The sequence below is a fragment of the Onthophagus taurus genome, chromosome 11, assembly GCF_036711975.1.
Source record: "Onthophagus taurus isolate NC chromosome 11, IU_Otau_3.0, whole genome shotgun sequence".
NCBI lineage: Eukaryota > Metazoa > Arthropoda > Insecta > Coleoptera > Scarabaeidae > Onthophagus > Onthophagus taurus.
In genome coordinates this window covers 27,451,331-27,475,031 of record NC_091976.1, presented here as the reverse complement: position 1 = coordinate 27,475,031, position 23,701 = coordinate 27,451,331, and the positions used below count along the sequence as shown (strand labels likewise).

Here is a 23,701-nt window from a genome sequence, read left to right as displayed (position 1 = left end):
GAACCCTATATTTTTGTAATCATAAAAAAATAACGAATTTAATAAGCGAATAATTAGTGGTTATTTCCATTTAAAAAAACGAAAATTGTCATGATATCTCAAAATCTAAAACCGAAAAATTTATTTTGACTATGTCATGAAATTCTCTGTAAAAAAGTGTCCATATAATGTCGTAGTTATAATACTCCACCTATAATAATAACCAAGATAATTGCACTTATTGGTTTTACGATATTTTCAATTTTGGCCTCTAGGGGAAAAACAAAAGACGATAGCGCTATGAGGTTTTCGGCATTAGCAGTTTCTCGAAAAACTAGATCATGACATGTAAGCTACTTTTTTTTTCTAACTCTTATAGTTTCCGAGTTAGCCTATTCGGACATCGAATTTGAACCACCCTGTACAGCAGGAGACTCTTCCTTGAGATGTTCCACATTTCGGCCTTGTCCAACACTGTCAACTTCAGAACTGACTCCCAAGGTCTTAGTGAGATTTACTGTCATCTGATTGAGTTGTCTACCAATCCATCTGTAGACTCGTTCGGGTCTGATTCTTCCTTGGGTTCCTTACGGTTTTGATATGAACTCCCTTCCCCCCTTGATTTTCTCCCAATCTTTTGGGGTAAATTCCTCTTTTCATCTCATGATATTTTAGTTTTTCAAATAAAAAATTTATAAAAACATACTAATCATCCTTAATCCAAATAAGGTGATGGGGCAGGTCTGAACATGGGGAGAGAGTGTTTGGAAGAAACATCAGAAAGAGAAAGATTCAAGGAAGTTTGGGGATGGAGAAAACAAGGATGGTACAGAATCGGTATTGGGGAGGAAAATGCCGGGGTATATTGTGAGGGAGGAAATGTAGGTGGAGGCGGGCATAAGAGCAGTTAAATATGAAGAAATGATAGATAGACCATACTGTGGGATCCTGGGAGAGTGTTGGAAGGAAGTTAGGGAAGGGAAGATTAAGTATGGTAAAGGAGAGAGGAGGGAATATTACAAAAGGACGGGTTATTCGGAGGCAGAGATCAATAACAGAAGAAGGGAAGGGGGTAAGCGACATGGGTTGGGTTGGGTAGAGAAGGATGCAGATTACAGAGGGAAGATACAATGAAAGATATGGGGGCATAATGACGGAGGGGCTTCCAAAGTGCTAGATGAAGGAAGAGAGTGAGGAAAGAAAGAGGCTGGTGGCCAGATACCGTTGTGGCAATGAGGAGAGAGCGAGCAGATACTGGGTGGACGATGTGGAAAGATGGAATCGCTAGAACATATGTTAAGAGGATGTAGCTAGCTGAGAGAAGAGGAAAGGAATTGAAGGCAGATTCTGGAAGAGGGGGGAGAAGGCTGGGGATGGATGAGGGAAGTAGTTAATAAAAATAATAAAAATTCTTATATATACTAACCATCCTTGATCGGATACTTGAATATTGGTCAAGTTAAGTGAAGCAGCTCCATAATTGGAATCTGGTGATACTCTCGATACCCTTCCTTCATATCCCTCTCCGCTGTGTGTGGGATAACTCTCGTACCAGATGTAGATTGGTATATCCTGTCCCTTGAACATTCCAACTGTAGAATGCTTGAAGAAGATTCGTGACAAGTAATAATAATATGCCCTTCGAAATGGTAACTTTTGATACAAAAAAAAATTTATAACCACGCAAAGTAGATATTACGCAGAACGCATTAACCCACATAATCTCATCGTAGGGTTGTTTTATTTGTGCTGCATCAACTTTTAACGAGCTTGCGGACATATTATTACCCGCCACGTTGCGGAGTGGGCCGTTGCTCGATTCGCTACGGCCTCTTAACATGCGACTCGTGCAGACTGCCTATTTTATGACGCAAAATGCTCCCGGCACATCTATATGCATGCGGCTGCGAGATTCGAAACTTTTATATTTAAAATGCAGCGATTAGGCGAACAAAAATAAAAGATGCGATGAAGAGCTTAAAGCTCCAGCTTATGCGTGTGGTTTATAGAAGAATAGAGGGTTTTATGGATGGGCCATTACGAGAAGGATCAAGAGGTAGTTAGGAATGGAAGCAATTTGAGAGAAAACGTAAAATCGGCGATATAATGGGTCGTTAATCGCCACGATGATTGGTGTGTTAAACAATTTTACAATGAGTGCACGATTATTACGCGAGATTGTCTCTATAGAAATTATAAATCTGCTCTCTCAAATCCCTTTAAGTTTTATAATTTGTGTTCTTTATGCGTGTTTCAATCCGGATTTGTAATAAAAAAAAATTTTATAACTACAAATTTAGATCCATCATAATTATTCTAAATTTGTCGCTATCTAAAACTGTTAACCATCACGCAATAATATAACAAAAAATTGCATTCCTTTGCAAATACATAAAATTTTTATAAGATAAAAATCGCTAATCCATCGATTTCCTTCCTAAGTGGAGTTCAATCATGGATCAAGCGTCCCCAAACCACTTAAATCCCATATTGATGCTAACTGTACTGTTAGAAAGAGAGCAGTGCTGAAATCGTACCGTGTCGCCTACCTTCTTCTCCCATTGCAATACGTATGGCACAGGCTGACCTTCGGGAAACTCCACGTGGCAGTTGAAAACGACCGATTCGCCCAGGATTGCCGTGATGTGGAACGCATCTTGGAAGCAGAGAGCTGGAATGAACAAGCACAGACCTACAGGAAATATGACACTCCGCTCGTTTCTCTACAAAAAGCAATAAAATTTTATTTTAATCTAGATTAAATATTAGATATGCCGCGAATACTCGCTATTAATGAACAAAACAACTATAGATCAAAAGATGCAAAAAACTAGTTTTTCTGCACGATTAATCAAACATGCCTTTCTGAATAAAGAGCTTGCTGGTGTGATTAAGTATCGTTTAGCAAGCTTACTTAAAATGGGGAATCCATTCTTATTGGTACTCAAAGCCCACCATTCATATAGGTTTATACTTCTGTCAGATTTTGCTAACGCGATGTAGTGGCCGATTTCTTTACCAGAGGGATTCTTGGGTTGCTCTTCAGAAAGGTGCTCTGTCGTAGATTCTTCAAAACATGCCCAAAATAGTTTGTGTATATCTGGTATATCTGGCTATCTATGTGGATCAGGTTAATGAAACTGTTCGAGGTATTACATCTGATATAGGTGCATATGTGGAACTTGCTATTTTTGTTATCTCTTCGAAAAGTTTGAAGAGCTTTAAGAGTTGTTCAATAACACTCTTCTAATTTTCATATTTTTGAAAAACTGTCTATATTGATGTATCTGGGAGCAAAAATGTTACAGACCATTGTGTTAAGGGTACAATTTGCTACAACTTTTGTTGTAAAAGTTTTTCTGTATCATATCCGGATATCGATTTATTTTAACACTCTTCTAATTTTCATATTTTTGAAAAATTCTCCACATTGATGCATCTGGGAGCAAAAATGTTGCAGAGCATTTTGTTATACCCTTAAACAATAACAAATTTCCAAAATTCACGCTCCTTGATTCTGAGATATACACTGAAATTGCTTATTTTTGTTTAACTAGACTCTCCAGTAGGTAATATATTGAGTTCCAGCGAGTTTGAACATCTTGAATCAGTTTATGTTTAGGCAGTCCGAGTTCAGGTTGAGTACTTTCAAGTTTTGTATATCCCGAGTGATTGAAATGTGTCCAATTCGGCTGGCACTAGTCAGAATTTCTGTTATTGGGGGACTGTTTCTTAATGCATCATTTATCACCAGCTGGAGAGTATGTATGAAGCAACACTTTGCAGGAAGTAGAGTTTCCCTGACTCTTTTAACCATACTCGCGCCATTATTGTGAACAACCCCATTTCGTTACACATTCTAACAGTTCTTTTTTCATATTTTCTGATGTGTGTGATGCAAGAAAACGCACCATGTTTAGAACAGCATCATTTACTTTAAAGTTTTCTGATATCCAGCGTTCTGTGCAACTCAGAAATGCGGCATTATTTACTGGACAAGTCCAAAGATAGTTAGCTTGCTAACCACTCTCTCATACATGTCTGGAATGATTTTCTCAGTGAAGTACGTCCTGTCAAGAATAGTGTATTGCGGCAATCCTCTACGCAGTGGTTCTCAACCGGTGGTTTGCGAGCTGTTTCAAAAGGCTTCGCAATAATAATATTATAATGGCGGAATTTTATAGAAGTAGTGGTAAAGTAAAAATTGAATAGAACTAAAAGATTTAAAACAATTTATAAGATATATATTATAGAGTTGTATAGATATAAAAACAGCAATTTATTAAATGTCCATTATTACCAGAAAAATTGACATCTCAAAGGAAAGAATCAGAACCTCAGCCGCTTTGTGTAATTTGTAATGAAGTGCTTGCTAACAACAGCTTAAAACCAACACTTCTTCGTTGACACCTTGAAATCAAAATCTGACATACAAGGATAAACCTATCGAGTATTTTAGAAGACAATTGGCTGATTATAGAAAGAGTAGTGTACTTTCTTTTCTGTCAGCTTCAAAGGAACATAGTAAAATGGCGCTTGAGGCATCATTTCGAGTAAGCTATAGAATTGCAAAATCTGGACAGGCACATACAATTGCAGAAAATTTACTTGGACCATGCGCAAAAGATATTGTAAAGTGTATGCTTGGAGAAAAGGCATCAAAAGAATTTGACCTAGTTTGTTTATCAAATAATACAGTATCGCGTAGAATTTATGATGTGGCAAGTAATGTGGAGAATCCTGGCTATCCAGATTGACGAGTCGACCGATGTAGCAAACGCTGCAATATTGCTTGTGCATGTTAGATACACTGTTGAGAATTCCATTCAGGAAGATGTACTTTTTGCAAAACCTTTAAAACCTTATATAACTGGAGAAGCAATATTTGATATGGTTAATAACTATTTTGAAAAAAAATGGAACAAACTGGTCTTATTGTGTATGTGTGTGCACAAATGATGCAAAATCAATGACAGGAAAATTTTCTGGTTTTGTGGCACGGGTAAAGAAGAGCAACGAAACAAGACTTCAAGACTTGACACATTCAAGTCAGTATATAGAGACAAGCATTGGCATGTCTACTACTTTAAGTGATGCTGTAAAAATGGTAAACTTTATATAATCACGATGTACTAATTCCCATCTATTTCATGCGCGTTGTGAAGACTTTGGAAGCCATCACGTTTCTTTATTACTTCACACGGAAGTTAGATAGCTTTCCCGTGGCAAAGTTTTGACACGCCAGTTTGAGTTAAAATTTGAAGTTCAAGCATTTCTTATTGACCATCCATTTCATATATCTTCTTGTCTATCTGAAATTCTTTGACTGCAAAAGCTTGCATATTTAGCTGATATATTTTGTGAATTAAATTTATCACAGGTGTCACCATCTTCGGTGTGCATGATAGAATTGAATCCATGCTAAAAAAGTTCAACTTTTAGATCCAATGTCTGCAGATGAGTGAGTAGGAATATTTTAGTTCTCTCAGCAGCTGTTTATCCGAAAATTCAGAATAATATTGGATATGTAGTCCTGTCCAAAAATATCTAAATTTGGAGATCTCTTTAACTTTACTGCGAAAAGAAAAACTTATTGAGTTATGATATGATTGCTCCTTAAAAGCGATTTTTAAAGACTATCAAAGTTTTATTACCTTTTTGCACAACATATCTATGTGAGAAAGGATTTTCCACATATATTTACTTGAAAGATGAATACAGAATCAGATTAAATGCAAAAAATGATTTAAGACTGAAACTGTCAGCTTAACATTGAATTTCTGTGTTCTAGCAAACAGGCGCAAGTATCTCACTAAGAGTGTTGTGTCAATTTTGTGTTTTGATTTTCTTGTATCTATTATTTTAGTCTTAATTTATGTAAAGTTTGTGTTTAGATTTTTGACGATTATGTTTATATTTTTTGTTATGAATTAAGAGTGTTGTATCAATTGTCTTGTATGATTTTAGGTTTTCTTACCTGTAAGTAACAACTACACAAGAGGTTCGTCAATTTATTTCTGATTTAAAAAGGTTGGGAAACACTTCTCTACAGTATTAAACGCTTTGTTATACAAAACGAGGTATTCCCCGTAAAATAGGTACAAGAAAAAGGTTGCAAGCATTTAAAAATGTAAAATCAGAATAATATGAGACTGATTTCTTTAACTTCATTGTATTCTTTTCTCATAACCTTAATTAAGTAAATTCAAGACTACTACAAGTGTGATATTATTATTTGATACCAAATAAATTACTTTTTATATTCCTTTTTTTAAGTCGAATAATAATATAACAACTATTCGCGGCATCTCTATCAAATATTAATCAAAATTAAATCTCAACTAAATGTTGATTCAACCTGAAAGAAATAAGAATGAGATTTCTCTAATAACAAACATCATCAACAATAATGAAACGGTAGAACGTTTGTCATGTCAAAAAATAGGGGGGCCGCACTGAAAATATTAAACATGGCACCGACAGAGAAGCTTTTATTGCGTGTTCCATTTTTGCCTGTCACGTTCCAGTTTTCTTTGTTGAGATGTACGTGTTTAATGAAAAATTAACCGACAGGGATTTATTACACAAAACAAGGCCCCCCATTTCCCCCCTTGGCGCCATTGCCATAAATCGCGAGCTTAACCCCTTCGCTTAGGGTGCGATAAATTCGCCCAAGGGTGGGGGCGGCGTGAAGAACAACGTTTTTTCAATTAATAAGAAGCGTGTTCGTGTAGTTGTAATTACATGTTTCAAATTTTGACAGAAAAAAGATTACAGTTTCATAATCTATTGACCGTTTAGCCACTTGAAACCAACACTACCTATAAAGCAGCTCTTTTCCTTTTACATCGAGTGCTTATCTCCTCAAGTGCGAACCTCTTAAAGCCGTGCTTGAGAACTTCCGAGTTAAAATTAATCTAATAACGAAGCTATATCAAGAATGGCTATTGATAATGTAGTTTATTTAGAATTATTTTCAATTAATCCAAACAACAAGAATAATAGATTTTAATGGATAATCCTATAATAATACAATTTATTATAGTTAATGCCACAATTATTCATTTTGGAGAATAATAATTATTAACGATAAAATCACAATATAGGAATTACATTCCCAATTTAAAATGAGTTTATTTTAACATAACCCGATTTAATATCCAAAGTCTCTTTTTATAAATAAATTTTAACTCGGTGGGAATTTTAACTCATCGTCAAGTTGCAAATCTTGTTCTTTCCTTAATAACACCAAACTTTCGAAACTCCCCCGGACACCCAGGAAATTAAAACGCGGAAGTCGTTCAGCTAATTTTCTTACCCTCCGAAACGAACAAGGAGCAACTTTAAATATAATGTATTAAGCACAAGGCCTCAATATCCATAATGACTGGGACTTTGCAAGAAGGTTTGAAATAAATCGATATTTTGTCGTCGGGGAAGACTTAAAACGTTACGATCTTAAGGTGTTACCGTTTCGAGGTGTTACGGTTTTGACGTCGCCGGTACTCTAAAAGATAAATTGCAGTTTTATGACGGAAATTTTTGAAACGAACCGTTTTGTTACGGGCGCATCCACCATTTTTGCGCAAAAAAGTAAAGTTAAAAAAAAGGATGTAATTATAGGTCGTTTAAACTTTTTGTGGGTTTTCTCGGTTCCATTTACGAAAAGTTTACGACTGACTGAGTATTTTTTTTAGATTAAACTTTGCATTAAAACGAAAATATGGGAAAGTTGCCAGATATGTCCGTTTTAATTAAATCAAACCTACATATCTACCTACTTTTTTTTTCAAAACTTTTTTTACGGTTTTGAACTGACGCGGTGCAGATTTTTCTGGTCAAGATTAATTTTGAAATTCTTTTTTGATATGAAAATAATAAAAATCGGGATGTTTTCGCCGCGTAGGCGTTCATAAATTATTGACTGACGACGTGCATCTCTTTTTGGCAAATTATTTCATGACAACCGCTAAACGGTGAACGTGATTTATTCCCAAGAAATTACCTTTGGTCGCCTGCCAGTAAATTACTTTTTAATACCGGGACAACTAAAATTTATAGCTTCTTGTACTTCCAAAACCGGTACCTGTCGTGACCATAAACCAAAACTTTATTGTTTTTTATTTTTTATTTTAATTTCGTTCGGTTTTCATCGAAAGTTTTAATTCAACATTTTTTTTTATCACCCATCAATAAGTAATTAACCTAAAAAGATAACTCATCATTTATCTTAATTATAAAAGACTCTGCATTAAAGTTTCTGTTATTAAAAAAGCAGATAAATTAATAATGCCAGGTCAATACTGCTTTATATCTCTTGATTTTAGTTGGACATAAAAAATAAAGTTTTAATAATGAGTGATAGCGCCGTGATGAGAAACTAATTCGATCTTTTACGTAGCGGAACTTGGAGCTGAATTGGTAGAATATCATGGCAGTGGTTCAACTTGGACAGATACTACATGTTCAAGGAAGTATCTGGCTGTTAAGGGAAACTTTAAAACTTGTAGCACTAATGATCTACAAAGCAGCAGCAAGTTTTGCAGTTATTTTGTTGGCAGCACTACGAAGACCAAAACTTTATTTATAACCTCTTATTGCTGGATCTTGTACAATCTTTAACACGTTGTACAAAGTGAGTATTTCTGGAGTTACGTTTTTTTGCTGATTACTGAATTAAGTCCGAAAGTAAGAAACGCTGTGTGTCTACTAGTAGTTTCTCTTTTCACGGTATTTATGGATAATCGAATTGCAAACTATACAGGGTGATTCTCAACTTATACGCATAAACTTGGACATTTATTCCTTACTTCAAATAATGGCTAATAGGTGAAGAAAATTGTAGTAAAAGATTTTTGATTTCCTAGATATCCGATATATGCGGCGACATCTAGATAAGGTGCTTCCCAGAAGATGGACAGGTCGAGGTAATCTATTGGCCTGGCCATCTCGATCGCCCGACCTTAATCCTCTTGTTTTTTTTTTTGGGATCACTTAAAAAGCATAATGTACGTCACCGAATTAATACTGAGAAAAATTTGCGAAATCAGATACAAACTGCTGCTGAGACAATCCTCCAACACCCTGGTTTAGGCCGCGCTATCATATCATCTCCAAAGAGTACAGTCTTTCCTTTTAGAAATCATCTTACACAGCAACACCAAACTACTCTCATCTGTTTAGAACTGATACCACCATACTTATTGCATCTTCTGCAAGAAAATGTTTACATACATTTGAGTGGGTTGTTTGCTCATGTCCTCCTGATTGCAAAAGTTGCCTACACAAATGATGCATGGCGAAATTTAGTAACGAGATGAAGAATGACATGTACGGATCACCCAATGTTGACGAAAATGTATCAAAGAATTAGATGGATTGATCTAACCAAAACGTTCGACAAAATAAGGATAAAAGAATTAGAACAGGGCAAACATTACAAAGTACAAAATCAAGGTTGAGTGCTATGCAGATGATGTCGTCCTCTTGGCTGATACTGAGGATGGCATACAGACATTTAACATTGCAGCTAAGGAAGTGAATATTGAGGAAGTTAATACTGAGCAAGAATTATAAAATTAGATACTGGTATAGGCCACGCTAGTGGGACATCGTGGATTCAGCGAACCCAATTGTGCATACAAAATATTGGAAACAATTTGGAACACTTGTTTTAATATCATTTTAAAATTTTATATGTATTCTTGATTTGAAAGTAAATTTCATGGATATCTAGGAAACTAAAAAACTCGATGTTGACTACATCACAAAGGTTCCTACACCTTCAGAAAAGAAGATGCTGACAACTCTTCGAAGGAAGAAGAAAAACGCATCGTGTTATCAACAAATCAATAACTTCGAAAGGCGAGCAATGTTGGGTTGGGTAATATTGAGGATCGTCTTTAAAGATTCTCAACCTCAAAACTCCAGCACATTTCAATAAGTCGAAGCTGATTTCCATAAAGCTCAAATCAAGGTTGCTTCATAGAAACGTTGAAATTACCAAAACGCTTGTTTTAAGAATGTTTCCTGAATAAAAACGTGCACCCAAGACAGACCAAGATAGTTAGCTGTAGATACTGAGAACACCCAATGGTGTTTCTGCTGAAGGTTTGCAATGACAGATCAGAACCAAAGAAATAAGTATAAACCCCCCAACAAACACATTTTCTCAACTAACCAGATGGTCTCTTCATGACCTTACTGATCATGAATTGATATATTTTTGCCTTAGTGTTCTGGATGAGGGGAGGAGCCTGGTGATCAGAACTTACAGAGATTTTGCTACATTTAACTTGAATTTTTTCACGTGGGATCTTCAATCGCAGCCGTTTACCCTGGTGTATGGAATTGATGATGTTGATGTGAAATTATAATACTTTAACCATTTAATTTTAGCATTATTCGATGCTCATGCACCCGTAAAGATGGTAAGGCTTAGTAAAAAATCTATTCTTCTGCTTAGAGACATGATTAGGCTTAGAGATGGTCTTTACAGCAAATACAAAAAGTCTAAAACTGAACTAGCACTTAATGAATACAAATCTTTTAGAAAACATGTTGCACACGCAATAAAGACCCAGCAGAAGTCATCTTTTAAAAATAAAACTTTCAGGGATCTCTGGAAATCATTAAGGCATCTGAATGTTACCAAATCAAAAGAGCAGATACTTCCGCAATATTTGAATGACGTTGAAGGCATTAATGATAATTTTTTACAAGCTGCTGAAAACTCAATGGTCGCTGATCCAGACTTAGTTCAGGCTTATACTACTATGAAAAAGTCTACTTTTAATGAATTGTTTGCTTTTGTGCCTGTCTCGGAGATTTTACCGGTTTTGTCTAAAGTATTAGAAAAAATTATGAATGATTAAATTCGGGAATTTGTTGATAAACTTAATATTTTGCCTAGGACACAGTCTGGATTTCGTGCTAATTACAGTTGCGATAGAGCATTAACGCATATAGTTGATGACATATGCGCGGATCAGGCTTACTGGATTGGTTCTGCAAGATTACAGTAGGGCTTTTGATACTGTCAATCATAGGATGTTATCAGCTATCTTATCCTTTATTGGGTTCAATGATTCTGTTGTGAGCATGATTGATAGTTATGTGTCAGACAGACAACAATCGGTTAAAATTCTATCTTTCGACAGTTTTGAAATATTCAGAGTCACATTTTTATGCGGACGATTCCCAAATTTATCTATCGTTCTTGCCTAAGGACATGGTCACTCCTCAAGTTAAATTGAGTGAGGACATAAATAATCTGAAAGATGTATCTACTAAACACTCGTTACGAATATTTTCAAATAAATCAGTGATTATGCTCTTTAGCAGGAGACTCTCTTGCAGAAAATTTTAACATCAATATTGGTGGTAAATGTATTGGTGTTAGGGAGTGTGCTAGAAATTTAGGATTGTAACTCGACTCGAATCTTAGGTTCGAAAAGCACATCCTGGACAAAATAAAAATTTCATTTGCTGCTTTGAAGCTCATATTTAGCATGAGGAATATTTTAAATCGCAGCACAAAGGTTATGTTTTGCTATTCCTTAGTGCTGAGCCATTTTAGCTTTTGTGATATAGTATATAGAACATCACAAAGGATTCAGCGTGTTCAGAATTTATGTGTCCGAATGATTTTCGGGCTTCGACGTGGCTGAATATGTTTAACCGTCGCATATAGCATATGGTTTCATTTTATCATAAGTTACTGTTGCTTAAATGTCCATCTTATTTGTATGATAAGATTATATTCCGCACTGATGTCCATAGCTTAAATGTTCGAAGCAAGGGTATTGTCACACCACCGCTACATGTTACTACATTATTTGAGATATCATTCTCTTACAACTTACCTAAATTTTATAATAGCTTACCCCAATCATTGAAAATGTGGAGCTTGTCACCGTTTAAAGTAAAGATCAAAAAATGTTTAGTTTTATTTGTATTTTGTGCCATTCCATTCTAATAAAGTCTATTATTATTATCTCTTTCTAATGTTTATCTTGTCAATTCTTCAACAATACATCGACAATCTAGTTTTTAATTATTAAACTCCTTATCTGAGTTTTGTGCAGAAATAATACCTAGTTAATTGAAGATTAAGGTCTTTCACAACTTTTTAGAGATTTTAATATGAATTTTGTAAATTTCAAGGGACTATTAAAGAAAATCTTGCCCATTTTATCAGATACATGTGGGATGAAGGAAAGTTTCATAAACTTCAAAGGTGTTGGAGGGTTCTCATCATCACAAAGTTAAGTCGTAGATCGATTCGGTTGGAAAGGACGAGAGTGGCGTTAACAAGCGAACGTGGAAGCCTATTATTACAGAAGATCTCGAAAGAATCTTGAGGCTCCCATCTTTAACTTTACTGTAAGTATGAAATACGAAAAATTCTGCTTCACACCTTTAAAAATTTTAACTTTAAACTGAAGTGAGATTAATGTACCAATTTGAGTAGGGAGGTTCCAGAAAAATATGTTGATCTGGTTTTCTGATGATGACAAAGAATTCAGAATTTGTTGCATCCCGCCTCGATAGTGAACTATATATGCGATTGATGCAATTAAATTCTCTTTGCATTTGGAAGGGAAGTTCAAGTATATGGCTGGAAGACTGAGCTGTCCTAGGTTGAAAAAAGCTTTGAGGATTCCAGAATTCCAGAATTTGTTGCAACAGATGGTATACAAATAAATGAAAATAAATCCTTGGATTTATAAACCATGTTAGAATATCCAACAAATTGAGTATTATTAATATCAATATTGGAATATCTGAAAATTATATACATTAGTGAACTAGTTTAGTTTAGTTGTGACTACTAAGGAATTGTGGTAGTATCGGTTGTTACTAATTATACCAGGTGTGCTGATTCCATAATATAAAGATTAAAAATACACAAGGGTCACGCATTCATTTCAAATTTAAATTGCATTTAATACAGGAAGTTGTGTTGTAATTACGCGATTCCATAACGTATTTGTCCGGGAAGTGCTTAAAGAGATAATATCACTTTTAACGAACATCTTTCCTATTCTAATAAATTTAAAAAAAAAAGAACTTTGTAAGTTGTCTTACCTGTGTTTATAAAAATGTAGAACGCTGCGGTTGTAAGCAATGGTACAGACGATCCGATGGTCAATGGACGAAATTTGCCCCTTGGGTCTGTGCACATGCCCATCCCGGCTCTTCCATACTCTTTGCTAGCGTAACTTCATTGCCAGCTTTCCTATAATAAAAAAATTATTAAAGATTTATTAATTTTAATTCGATAAAGATTTACAAAAGCTTTGTTGGGTTGCTTAAGCTTGGATTTGTATTGAGAATAATAACGAAGAACGTTTCTCAATAGAGAAATCAAAAATAAACCGAACAAAGCGAGTCGCGTTTTGTTATCGAGTTGCAATTTTCGCGAGACCGGAATTTCTAAAAATAAGATCGCTATTGAAGCCGCTAACGGAACAATTCCATTTGTGCCTAGAGTCTACATTCAGGGTATGCGAGTGTATGTATTTGTTTTGGATCCGATCAAATCTCGATTACAAAACTGAACTGGCAATGCTTTTACTAAATTCCATTTTATACGGTCGATAGAGTGTTGATATTTTTAAACGTTATTAAATTTTTCTTTGTGCCTTGAATTTAAATTAAAGTGCCTAAGCGGCTTCTATAGTTTTAAATCCAATCAATATTAAAATAGAAAATAATTAACATTCACCGTTTTGAGGTTTAATAGTCGACCATAACTGAATTGGGAATAGGGGAAGATTGGGTAGAGCAAATGCCGCAATATTTGCAATTCCAATCAGGCGTTAAGGGATTTCTGGCAGCCAGAATTGATAGCCAAAACGTTCGATACCCAACAAATAAAATCGAAATTTCTAAATCGAATATTTATTACCAACAAAACAAATTTGGGTTTAACAAAGTATAAAAATCCAATTAAAACCTGCAAAAACAAAAATATTAATCGGAATTATTTTAAAATCAAATTCGGGATTTGTGCAAAGAGATCAACGATAAAATTTGTAACACGCAATGCATGTAAACATCCAGATAATTGCACCGTTTCCAACACCCAATTTTGTATGTTCCAACAATGTTAAATCCGTTAAAAAAGTTCGTTTGATCTTTTTTGTTTTATTTTTTGAAACATTGTATGTAAATTTTTATATTGGAATTGCAAATTTAGAACTAACACTAACGATAACGAGTCTAGTGTTAGTTTAGAAGAAATTTTAATCTAGAACAACCAAGGTATTAATACACAATATTTCCATCGATTTTTGGGGGGTGATTTAACTGAGAGGAGACTCTCCATTTAAAAGGGAACAACTAAGACCTAAAAAAAAATATCGAATTTAGCCGCACGACAGCTAGACCCAAATGATTCTAGTTCTAGGTTCTAACACTACACTAAACCGAGAACTAGAAACAGTAGAACTAACATTAGACTTAGAACTAGAATCATTCGGGATTAGCCGCACGTTTCTTAAGACGGCTAAACCCGAATGATTCTAGTTCTAAGTCTAATGTTAGTTCCAGTTTTACACTAGCACTATGATAGTGCTAGTGTGCTATGATAGTGCTAGTGTAAAACTAGAACTAACACTAGACTTAGAACTAGAATTATTCGGGTTTAGCCGTCTTAAGAGACGTGCGGCTAAACCCGAATGATTCTAGTTCTAAGTCTAATGTTAGTTCTAGTGATAGTGCTAGTGTAAAACTGGAACTAACACTAGACTTAGAATTAGAATCATTCGGGTTTAGCCGTCTTAAGAGACGTACGGCTAAACCCGAATGATTCTACTTCTAAGTCTAATGTTAGTTCTAGTGATAGTGCTAGTGTAAAACTGGAACTAACACTAGACTTAGAATTAGAATCATTCGGGTTTAGCCGTCTTAAGAGACGTGCGGCTAAACCGGAATGATTCTACTTCTAAGTCTAATGTTAGTTCTAGTGATAGTGCTAGTGTAAAACTGGAACTAACACTAGACTTAGAACTAGAATCATTCGGGTTTAGCCGTCTTAAGAGACGTGTGGCTAAACCCGAATGATTCTAGTTCTAGGTCTAGTGTTAGTTCTAGTGTTAGTTTAAAAGAAATTTTAATCTAGAACAACCAGGGTATTAATACACAATATTCCCATCGATTTTTGGGGGGTGACTGGGTCATTTAACTGAGAGGAGACTCTCCATTTAAAAGGGAACAACGCGTTTTCATTACACTTTGTTTCTGTCCCGGGGTCAGAATGACCTGTCAATCGCATGCCCTTTTCACGTGACAAGTTGCCTATTGTGTGTCCCTGTACTCATCTATACTCTAACAGTTCATTTTAGGACCAATTCGAAAACTGGAGTGTTCATTTTATACGTTAAATTAACAAAAAAGTTCAATTACAGTTTACTTTTTGATGTGTGTAAAGAAAAAATTTGATATTTATTAAATTTGAGCTTTTTTGATGGAGTTAAATTTTGGTGGAGGAGCCGGTAATAAAGGAATTGATTTAAAATTGTTTGTATAATAAATGTTTTTGAATGTAAAATTAATATGATAACACAGAAATAGTCACTTTTTCACTTTGCCAAATCAAAAAATTCTTTTTTTTTTTAAACTAAGTAACATAACTACCTATTAGATCCAGGAGGAATGAATTGAACGCAGATTTCTTTGAGAAATGGTTAACAATCAGAAACGCGACGAACACACCTTAAATACAATCGGCGGTCTTTGCCAGGTTACCAGAGGGCGCTCTTTTTTACCACAATTTATAAGATAGAAAAAATCGCGACGATTGAAAGCTTAAAATCGCCGCCCGGGAACATGTTGCAACGCGTCTCGCACTTTCCAGTACCGAAGGGTCTCGTTTAACTGCACTTGCACGGACAGGTGACGTCGTCCTGTACGGGGGTGGTTTAGGGGAAACGACGCGCGACACCAGCGACCTCTCGCGCCACGGACCGGGCCGACACTAGCGCTGCCCAACAACGCCCCTGCGATTCCCGTCATATTGATCGGTTGAGTCCGGGGGTTCGTTCAACGCGTGCCCTCCGCCAGACGCCGATCAAAACTTGCACGAAATTCGCCAAATTAACACATCAGAGTCGCGACGGTATCCTCAAGAACAATGGCGGATCGATCTTTAACCGCGAGGAAAAGGGGGAACCCCGAAAGCAACGGGGAAAGAAAAAATTAATACTAGAAAAAATCGCGTTAATTAGACGCTCGTTGCTCGGTGCAGGTAAAATACGTATTAAAAGTTGAATAAAGTTGAGGCAGACGTCGCCTCGAGGGTATACCATCAGTTTGTGTACACGATAAAATGAAACTCTGTTACTAACTAAAGCCAGGAAATAATAAATATTCTAGTGGAGGTTAAAAACAACTTTCACACCGTGAAAAACATCTATCTATAATCTACAGAGCTCTCTATATCACTTTATTCCGCATTGTTTTGTCCTACAATAAACAAAACATTTTTAATTGAATTTGCTGGTTGTATTACATATTTATGTTTCTCAACTTCGTTTAATTCATTCAAAACAATCTGTGTAACAAAAAAACAAAATTAATCTACAGTTGCTCACAAAATTGAGTATACAACTAGAAACATTCGACTAAACACGAATGTTTCTACTTATAGGTGTAGTGTTAGTTCTAGTTTTACACTAGCACTATCACTAAAACTAACACAAAACTTAGAACTAGAATCATTCGGGTTTAGCCGTCTTCACAGACGTGCGGCTAAATCCGAATGTTTCTAGTTCTAGGTCTAGTATTAGTTCTAGTTTTGCACTAGCACTATTACTAGAACTAACACAAAACCTAGAACTAGAATCATTCGGGTTTAGCCGTCTTGAGAGACGTGCGGCTAAATCCGAATGTTTCTAGTTCTAGGTCTAGTGATAGTTCTAGTTTTACACTAACACTATACCTAGAACTAGAATCATTTGGGTTTAGCCGTCTTCACAGACGTGCGGCTAAATCCGAATGTTTCTAGTTCTAGGTCTAGTGTTAGTTCTAGTTTTGCACTAGCACTATTACTAGAACTAACACAAGACCTAGAACTAGAATCATTCGGGTTTAGCGGTCTTGAGAGACGTGCGGCTAAATCCGAATGTTTCTAGTTCTAGGTCTAGTGTCAGTTCTAGTTTTACACTAGTACTGTTACTAGAAACTAACACAAGATCTAGAACTAGAATCATTCGGGTTTAGCCGTCTTGAGAGACGTGCGGCTAAATCCGAATGTTTCTAGTTCTAGGTCTAGTGTCAGTTCTAGTTTTACACTAGTACTGTTACTAGAACTAACATAAGATCTAGAATTAGAATCATTCAGGTTTAGCCGTCTTGATAGACGTGCGGCTAAATCCAAATGTTTCTAGTTTTAGGTCTAGTGTTAGTTCTAGTTTTACACTAGTACTATCACTAGAACTAACACAAAACTTAGAACTAGAATCATTCGGGTTTAGCCGTCTTGAGAGACGTGCGGCTAATCCGAATGTTTCTAGTTCTAGGTCTAGTGTTAGTTCTAGTTTTACACTAGCACTATTACTAGAACTAACACAAGACCTAGAACTAGAATCATTCGGGTTTAGCCGTCTTGAGAGACGTGCGGCTAAATCCGAATGTTTCTAGTTCTAGGTCTAGTGTCAGTTCTAGTTTTACACTAGCACTGTTACTAGAACTAACAAAAGGCCTAGAACTAGAATCATTCGGGTTTAGCCGTCTTGAGAGACGTGTGGCTAAATCCGAATGTTTCTAGTTCTCGTTCTAGTGTTAGTTCTAGTATTGCATTAGCACTAGAACTAGCACAAGACCTAGAACTAGAATCATTCGGGTTTAGCCGTCTTGAGAGACGTGCGGCTAAATCCGAATGTTTCTAGTTCTAGGTCTAGTGATAGTTCTAGTTTTACACTCGCATTATCACTAGAACTAACACAAGACCTAGAACTAGAATCATTCGGGTTTAGCCGTCTTCACAGACGTGCGGCTAAATCCGAATGTTTCTAGTTCTAGGTCTAGTGTTAGTTCTAGTTTTGCACTAGCACTATTACTAGAACTAACACAAGACCTAGAACTAGAATCATTCGGGTTTAGCCGTCTTGAGAGACGTGCGGCTAAATCCGAATGTTTCTAGTTCTAGGTCTAGTGTCAGTTCTAGTTTTACACTAGTACTGTTACTAGAACTAACACAAGATCTAGAACTAGAATCATTCGCGTTTAGCCGTCTTGAGAGACGTGCGGCTAAATCCAAATGTTTCTAGTTTTAGGTCTAGTGTTAGTTCTAGTTTTACACTAGTACTATCACTAGATCTAACACAAAACTTAGAACTAGAATCATTCGGGTTTAGCCGTCTTGAGAGACGTGCGGCTAAATCCGAATGTTTCTAGTTCTAGGTCTAGTGTTAGTTCTAGTTTTACACTAGCACTATTACTAGAACTAACACAAGGCCTAGAACTAGAATCATTCGGGTTTAGCCGTCTTGAGAGACGTGCGGCTAAATCCGAATGTTTCTAGTTCTCGTTCTAGTGTTAGTTCTAGTATTGCATTAGCACTAGAACTAGCACAAGACCTAGAACTAGAATCATTCGGGTTTAGCCGTCTTGAGAGACGTGCGGCTAAATCCGAATGATTCTAGTTCTAGGTCTAGTGTTAGTTCTAGTTTTACACTAGCACTATCACTAGAACTAACACTAGACCTAGAACTAGAATCATTCAGATTTAGCCGTCTTGAGAGACGTGCGGCTAAATCCGAATGTTTCTAGTTCTAGGTCTAGTGTTAGTTCTAGTTTACACTAGCACTATCACTAGAACTAACACAAAACCTAGAACTAGAATCATTCGGGTTTAGCCGTCTTAAAAGACGTGTGGCTAAATCCGAATGTTTCTAGTTCTAGGTATAGTGTTGGTTTTAGTTTTACACTAGCACTATCACTAGAACTAACACAAGACAAACTAGAATCATTCGGATTTAGCCCTAATGTTCACTGATGATACTAAAATTACTCTTTAGGGTTCAGAAGGGAAAATAGTTTGGAGGAATCGAAATTGTGAGTTCAAAAAACAAGAATTTGGTGGGAACAGTTAAACATGGGGGTGATTTAGTAATGCTGTATCTTCCCTGTATGCTCAATTTTGTGAGTAACTGTAATTATTGGAATCCTTTTCCGCTTCTCTTCTTTATTTCAAATCAATTGCACGTTTGCGCCGTATAAAGACATATTTATCTACCCCGCGTTTCGCGTTTAATTCGAGATTTCCCAGCTAATTACCGAGGAGATACGACCCCCAAGGGAAATCTAGTATTTTCTCAATTTCCTCATCGTCGATTCGGGGTGGTTCGGTTTTTGCGGGAGCGATTCGACCGAACGACGATTAGTACGTTACATCCGGAACCTAATTACGTCCCCTTCGGTTACGTTTCCGGCGTGCAAGAAGGTCCGCCTCATCGTCAACCAGAGGATTCACCCCTTATTCGATTCCGTTATCAACTTCTGCCTTTAATCTTCTCCGTTTACTAATAGGTGACTTGTAAATTGATTAAAATCGGGGTGAGGTTCGGTTTAAAATGATATAGTGATAAATTGGGTGGGTGATGGATTAGAGATAAAGATAGATTGAGGACGTTTCTTTTAATCGGACAGAGGATTTGTTCGTTGAAATTGGGGAAATGTGGGACAATCGTGTCGGCGCACGCCAACAGTTTCATATTTCAAAAGCAAGGGGTGGATCGCGGGGGGAGGGAAAAAACTACATTCGCACAACCTGTACCAGCGTTGAAACGTGACGTTTATTCCCCGCCTCGCCGTATTGATTTTTTTGTTTAGCCGCAGACGATTTATTGTTTTAAATTAAAATTAACAAGATAAACATATATTTTTTCTCTTCACTGATTTATTTTTTATAATAGTACACTACTTAGAATCTTGATATAACGAATCTGATTAGAACGGCGTTCAGATATAACGAACAAAATATTTTTAATTCAGGGCTAGATTGTTGTATCTTCTTATTGAACTAGAAATAGAACTAACACTAGACCTAACACTAGCCGAATGTCTTTTAAGACGACTAAACCCGAATGATTCTAGTTCTAAGTCTTGTGTTAGTTCTAGTGCAAAACTTGATGCTTACTATTAGTACTCCACCTATTACTTAATATTCCACCATTCAGAGGACTATTCACAGGAATTAGCATCTCTTTTTGGTGTTGGATACTGCAGATAATAATCTAGTTCAACCTCAATGGGACTTTTTATAGTCATTAGCAACCTCATTGTAACAATTCCAATACGATAAGAAGAATAAAATTTAAGAAGAGTTTAAAACATTTGCTACTTCAACAGAAGAGGGAATTCAGCTGAGGCGACCTAATTGAAACTTATATAAATTTAAATTCTTAGGTGTATAATTTTATTGTCTCAAAATGTTGTACTACATTTGCTTTTTATATTAAGTACCTTTGTCCTGTTTCTCTTATGTATTATTATTATTTATTTTTTCTTGTTTTTCAAAATTTTGAAGGGTCGATGAAAAGCAATAGTACCCTACTGGGTGCATTGACTCGACTCTTTTTGACAACTTTTGAAGTTACGTTTATTTTTTATTTTTATTTTATTTCCTTTATTTTGTGAGTTATAATCTCTGTACTAGTTGTCAATAAATATTATTATTATTATATACAAAATCTCTTTTTGCAGTTTCGTCTAGTTTTCTGCTCTTTGCTTATAATTCATTATCACATTCATTACTAACAGAACTGTCGCTGTTATTACTTTCGATAATTAATTAAAGTATCCTCTTTTTAATGCAAAAAACCGTTTTGAAAAATCACTTTCAGTTAAGATTTAAAAATTCGTATAAAATCCATTTCTTGGAATATGAGTATGAAAATTTCCCAAAGTGTTAATAGAAGTGTCTTCTTTCCAATGATCCAACCCGTTTTGAAAAATAGCGTTTAGTTTTTGAGAAAACAATATTTGAAGATTTGATAAAATTTTCGATGTTGCTATTTTCATCGATAACTTTAAAAATTCGTTATAAAATTCATTTCTTGAAGGATCCTTGTGGAAATATCACCAATTATTAATTAAAGTATCCTCTCTTTCATGCAAAAAGCCGTTTTGAAAAATCATTTTCAGTTCTTGAGATATAAATTTTTGAAATGATCGACAATTTTTTCGAATTTTGCAATTTTCGCCGATTAAGTTTTAAAAATTCGTATAAAATCCAGTTCTTGGAATATGAGTATGAAATTTTCCCAAAGTGTTAATAAAAGTGTCTTCTTTCCAATGAACCAACCCGTTTTGAAATATAACTTTTAGTTTTTGAGAAACCAATATCTGAAGTTTTGATAAAATTTTTGATGTTGCAATTTTCATCGATAACTTTCAAAATTTGCTATAAAATTAGTTCCTTGAAGGATCCTTGTGGAAATATCACCAATTATTAATTAAAGTATCCTCGTTTTAATGCAATAAGCCGTTTTGAAAAATCGCTTTTAGTTTTTGAGAATTAAATTTTTGAAATGATCGACAATTTTTTCGAATTTTGCAATTTTCGCCGATTAAGTTTTAAAAATTCGTATAAAATCCATTTCTTGGAATATGAGTACGAAAATTTCCCAAAGTGTTAATGAAAGTGTCCTCTTTCCAATGAACCAACACGTTTAGAAAAATAACTTTTGGTTTTTGAGAAAACAATATTTGAAGTTTTGATAAAATTTTCGATGTTGCAATTTTCATCGATAACATTCAAAATTCGCTATAAAATTAATTTCTTGAAGGATCCTTGTGGTAATATCACCAATTATTAATTAAAGTATCCTCTTTTTAATGCAAAAACCCGTTTTGAAAAATCATTTACAGTTCTTGAGATATAAATTTTTGAAATAATCGATAATTTTTTCGAATTTTGCAATATTCGTTCATTAAGTTTTAAAAATTCGTATAAAATCCATTTCTTGGAATATGAGTATGAAAATTTCCCAAAGTGTTAATAAAAGTGTCTTCTTTCCAATAAACCAACATGTTTTGAAAAATAACTTTTAGTTTTTGAGAAAACAATATTTGAAGTTTTGATAAAATTTTCGATGTTGCAATTTTCATCGATAACTTCCAAATTTCGCTATAAAATTCATTTCTTGAAGGATCCTTGTGGAAATATCACCAATTATTAATTAAAGTATCCTCTTTTTGATGTAACAAGCCGTTTTGAAAAATCACGTTTAGTTTTTGAGAAATAAATTTTTGAAATGATCGACAATTTTTTTGAATTTTGCAATTTTCGCCGATGAAGTTTTAAAAATTCGTATAAAATCCAGTTCTGGGAATATGAGTATGAAAATTTCCTAAAGTGTTAATAAAAGTGTCATCTTTCCAATGAACCAACCCGTTTTGAAAAATAACTTTTAGTTTTTGAGAAAACAATATTTGAAGTTTTAATAAAATTTTCGATGTTGCAATTTTCATCGATAACTTCCAAATTTCGCTATAAAATTCATTTCTTGAAGGATCCTTGTGGAAATATCGCCAATTATTAATTAAAGTATCCTCTTTTTAGAGTTGCTTCGTTAGTTAAATCAGCACCAAAAAGTTCATTTTGTATCTTGGATCCAAATAAGTTGACATATCTTATCAGCTTTTTTATTAATTTCATTTTTATTCAAATATCGCAATAATGTGGCAAAATAGGATATCACTTCAAAAATGCACCACAAGTTATAACCATAATGGCCGGATAACCGGATATCTGTCTCTCAAGAAGGCTAAACCCGAATGATTCTAGGTCTTGTGTTAGTTCTAGTGACAGTGCTAGTGTAAAACAAGAAGTGTTTAAAACTGTAGTTCTAGTTTTAGTGCAATAAAAATATGCAAAATAGTGATAATTTATGCTAACTAGCGCTACCTATCATTCTCATTAGAACAAAGACATAGAACCAGAAACATTAGGGTCTTTTAAGACGGCTAAACTCGAATGATTCTAGTGCTAGTGTTAGTTCAAAATCTAGTTTTAGTTGTTATTGTTGTATATTTTTATTGAACTAAAAGTAGAACAAAGTAATAAAGAACGCAACGGTGTGGACAGCTGGTTTGGTTCCTTTAGGAACAGAAAATCAAATAAGCTTAGTTTAATTTAGTTTGGCAAACAGAATGCGATACCGATAAACAAACAAATTTACACATCAACACAATCCAGTAATAATTAGCCGACGCGTCATCCAATAGTACCGATACATCCCGTCCATGTTCGGTATGTTTTCTTTTTTCAAACAAAACCAGCACTGGTCGAGCGCTCGGCCGTTTGTTATAGCAATTACCGCCGTTAAATAGGCTTTGACAATTTGCGTTGTCAACGACAGTATACTACGTAATATAATAAAATAGAACAAGAGGGAGAGAGAAAACATTTCACTCTTCGGATAATTTCCAATTTACATTAACCGGGTTTGTAACTATACTAATAAAATTTCCCTATTACGCGGTGCTGTATATTAAATTGGAATTATTGTGGACACCTGTACATCGATCAATCTAAACTTGAATCCAAGCATAATTGTTACAATAGATATATCACACCTAATTTGCGATGACGTTAACCGCATTCAATTCATGTGGGGTTACAATGTCAACATGTTGATTTGTTGACAAAGATGTCTACAATTTTCAATTATAAATTTACGATTATTGGTATACCTAATACTCTAATCAA

The 23,701-nt window shown here is 35.1% G+C and overlaps 1 protein-coding gene across 12 annotated transcripts in view; it reads right to left on the bottom strand.

The window, feature by feature from the left end:
• The window catches only part of LOC111415790 (immunoglobulin superfamily member turtle), a 62,472-nt gene that overhangs the window by 15,556 nt on the left and 23,215 nt on the right, over positions 1-23,701 (bottom strand). For 5 of the 12 annotated variants that reach the window (XM_023047642.2, XM_023047648.2, XM_023047651.2 and 2 more), the window contains exons 2-4: positions 13,069-13,219; positions 2,517-2,671; positions 1,406-1,581 (exon numbers count right to left, since the gene is read on the bottom strand). In XM_023047642.2, the coding sequence (XP_022903410.1) occupies positions 1,406-1,581; positions 2,517-2,671; positions 13,069-13,171 (434 nt within the window). In that variant the 5' untranslated portion in view covers positions 13,172-13,219. The remainder of the gene's footprint in view (positions 1-1,405; positions 1,582-2,516; positions 2,672-13,068; positions 13,220-23,701) is intronic. The other 7 variants (XM_023047647.2, XM_071200207.1, XM_023047649.2 and 4 more) reach the window with 5 other exon arrangements.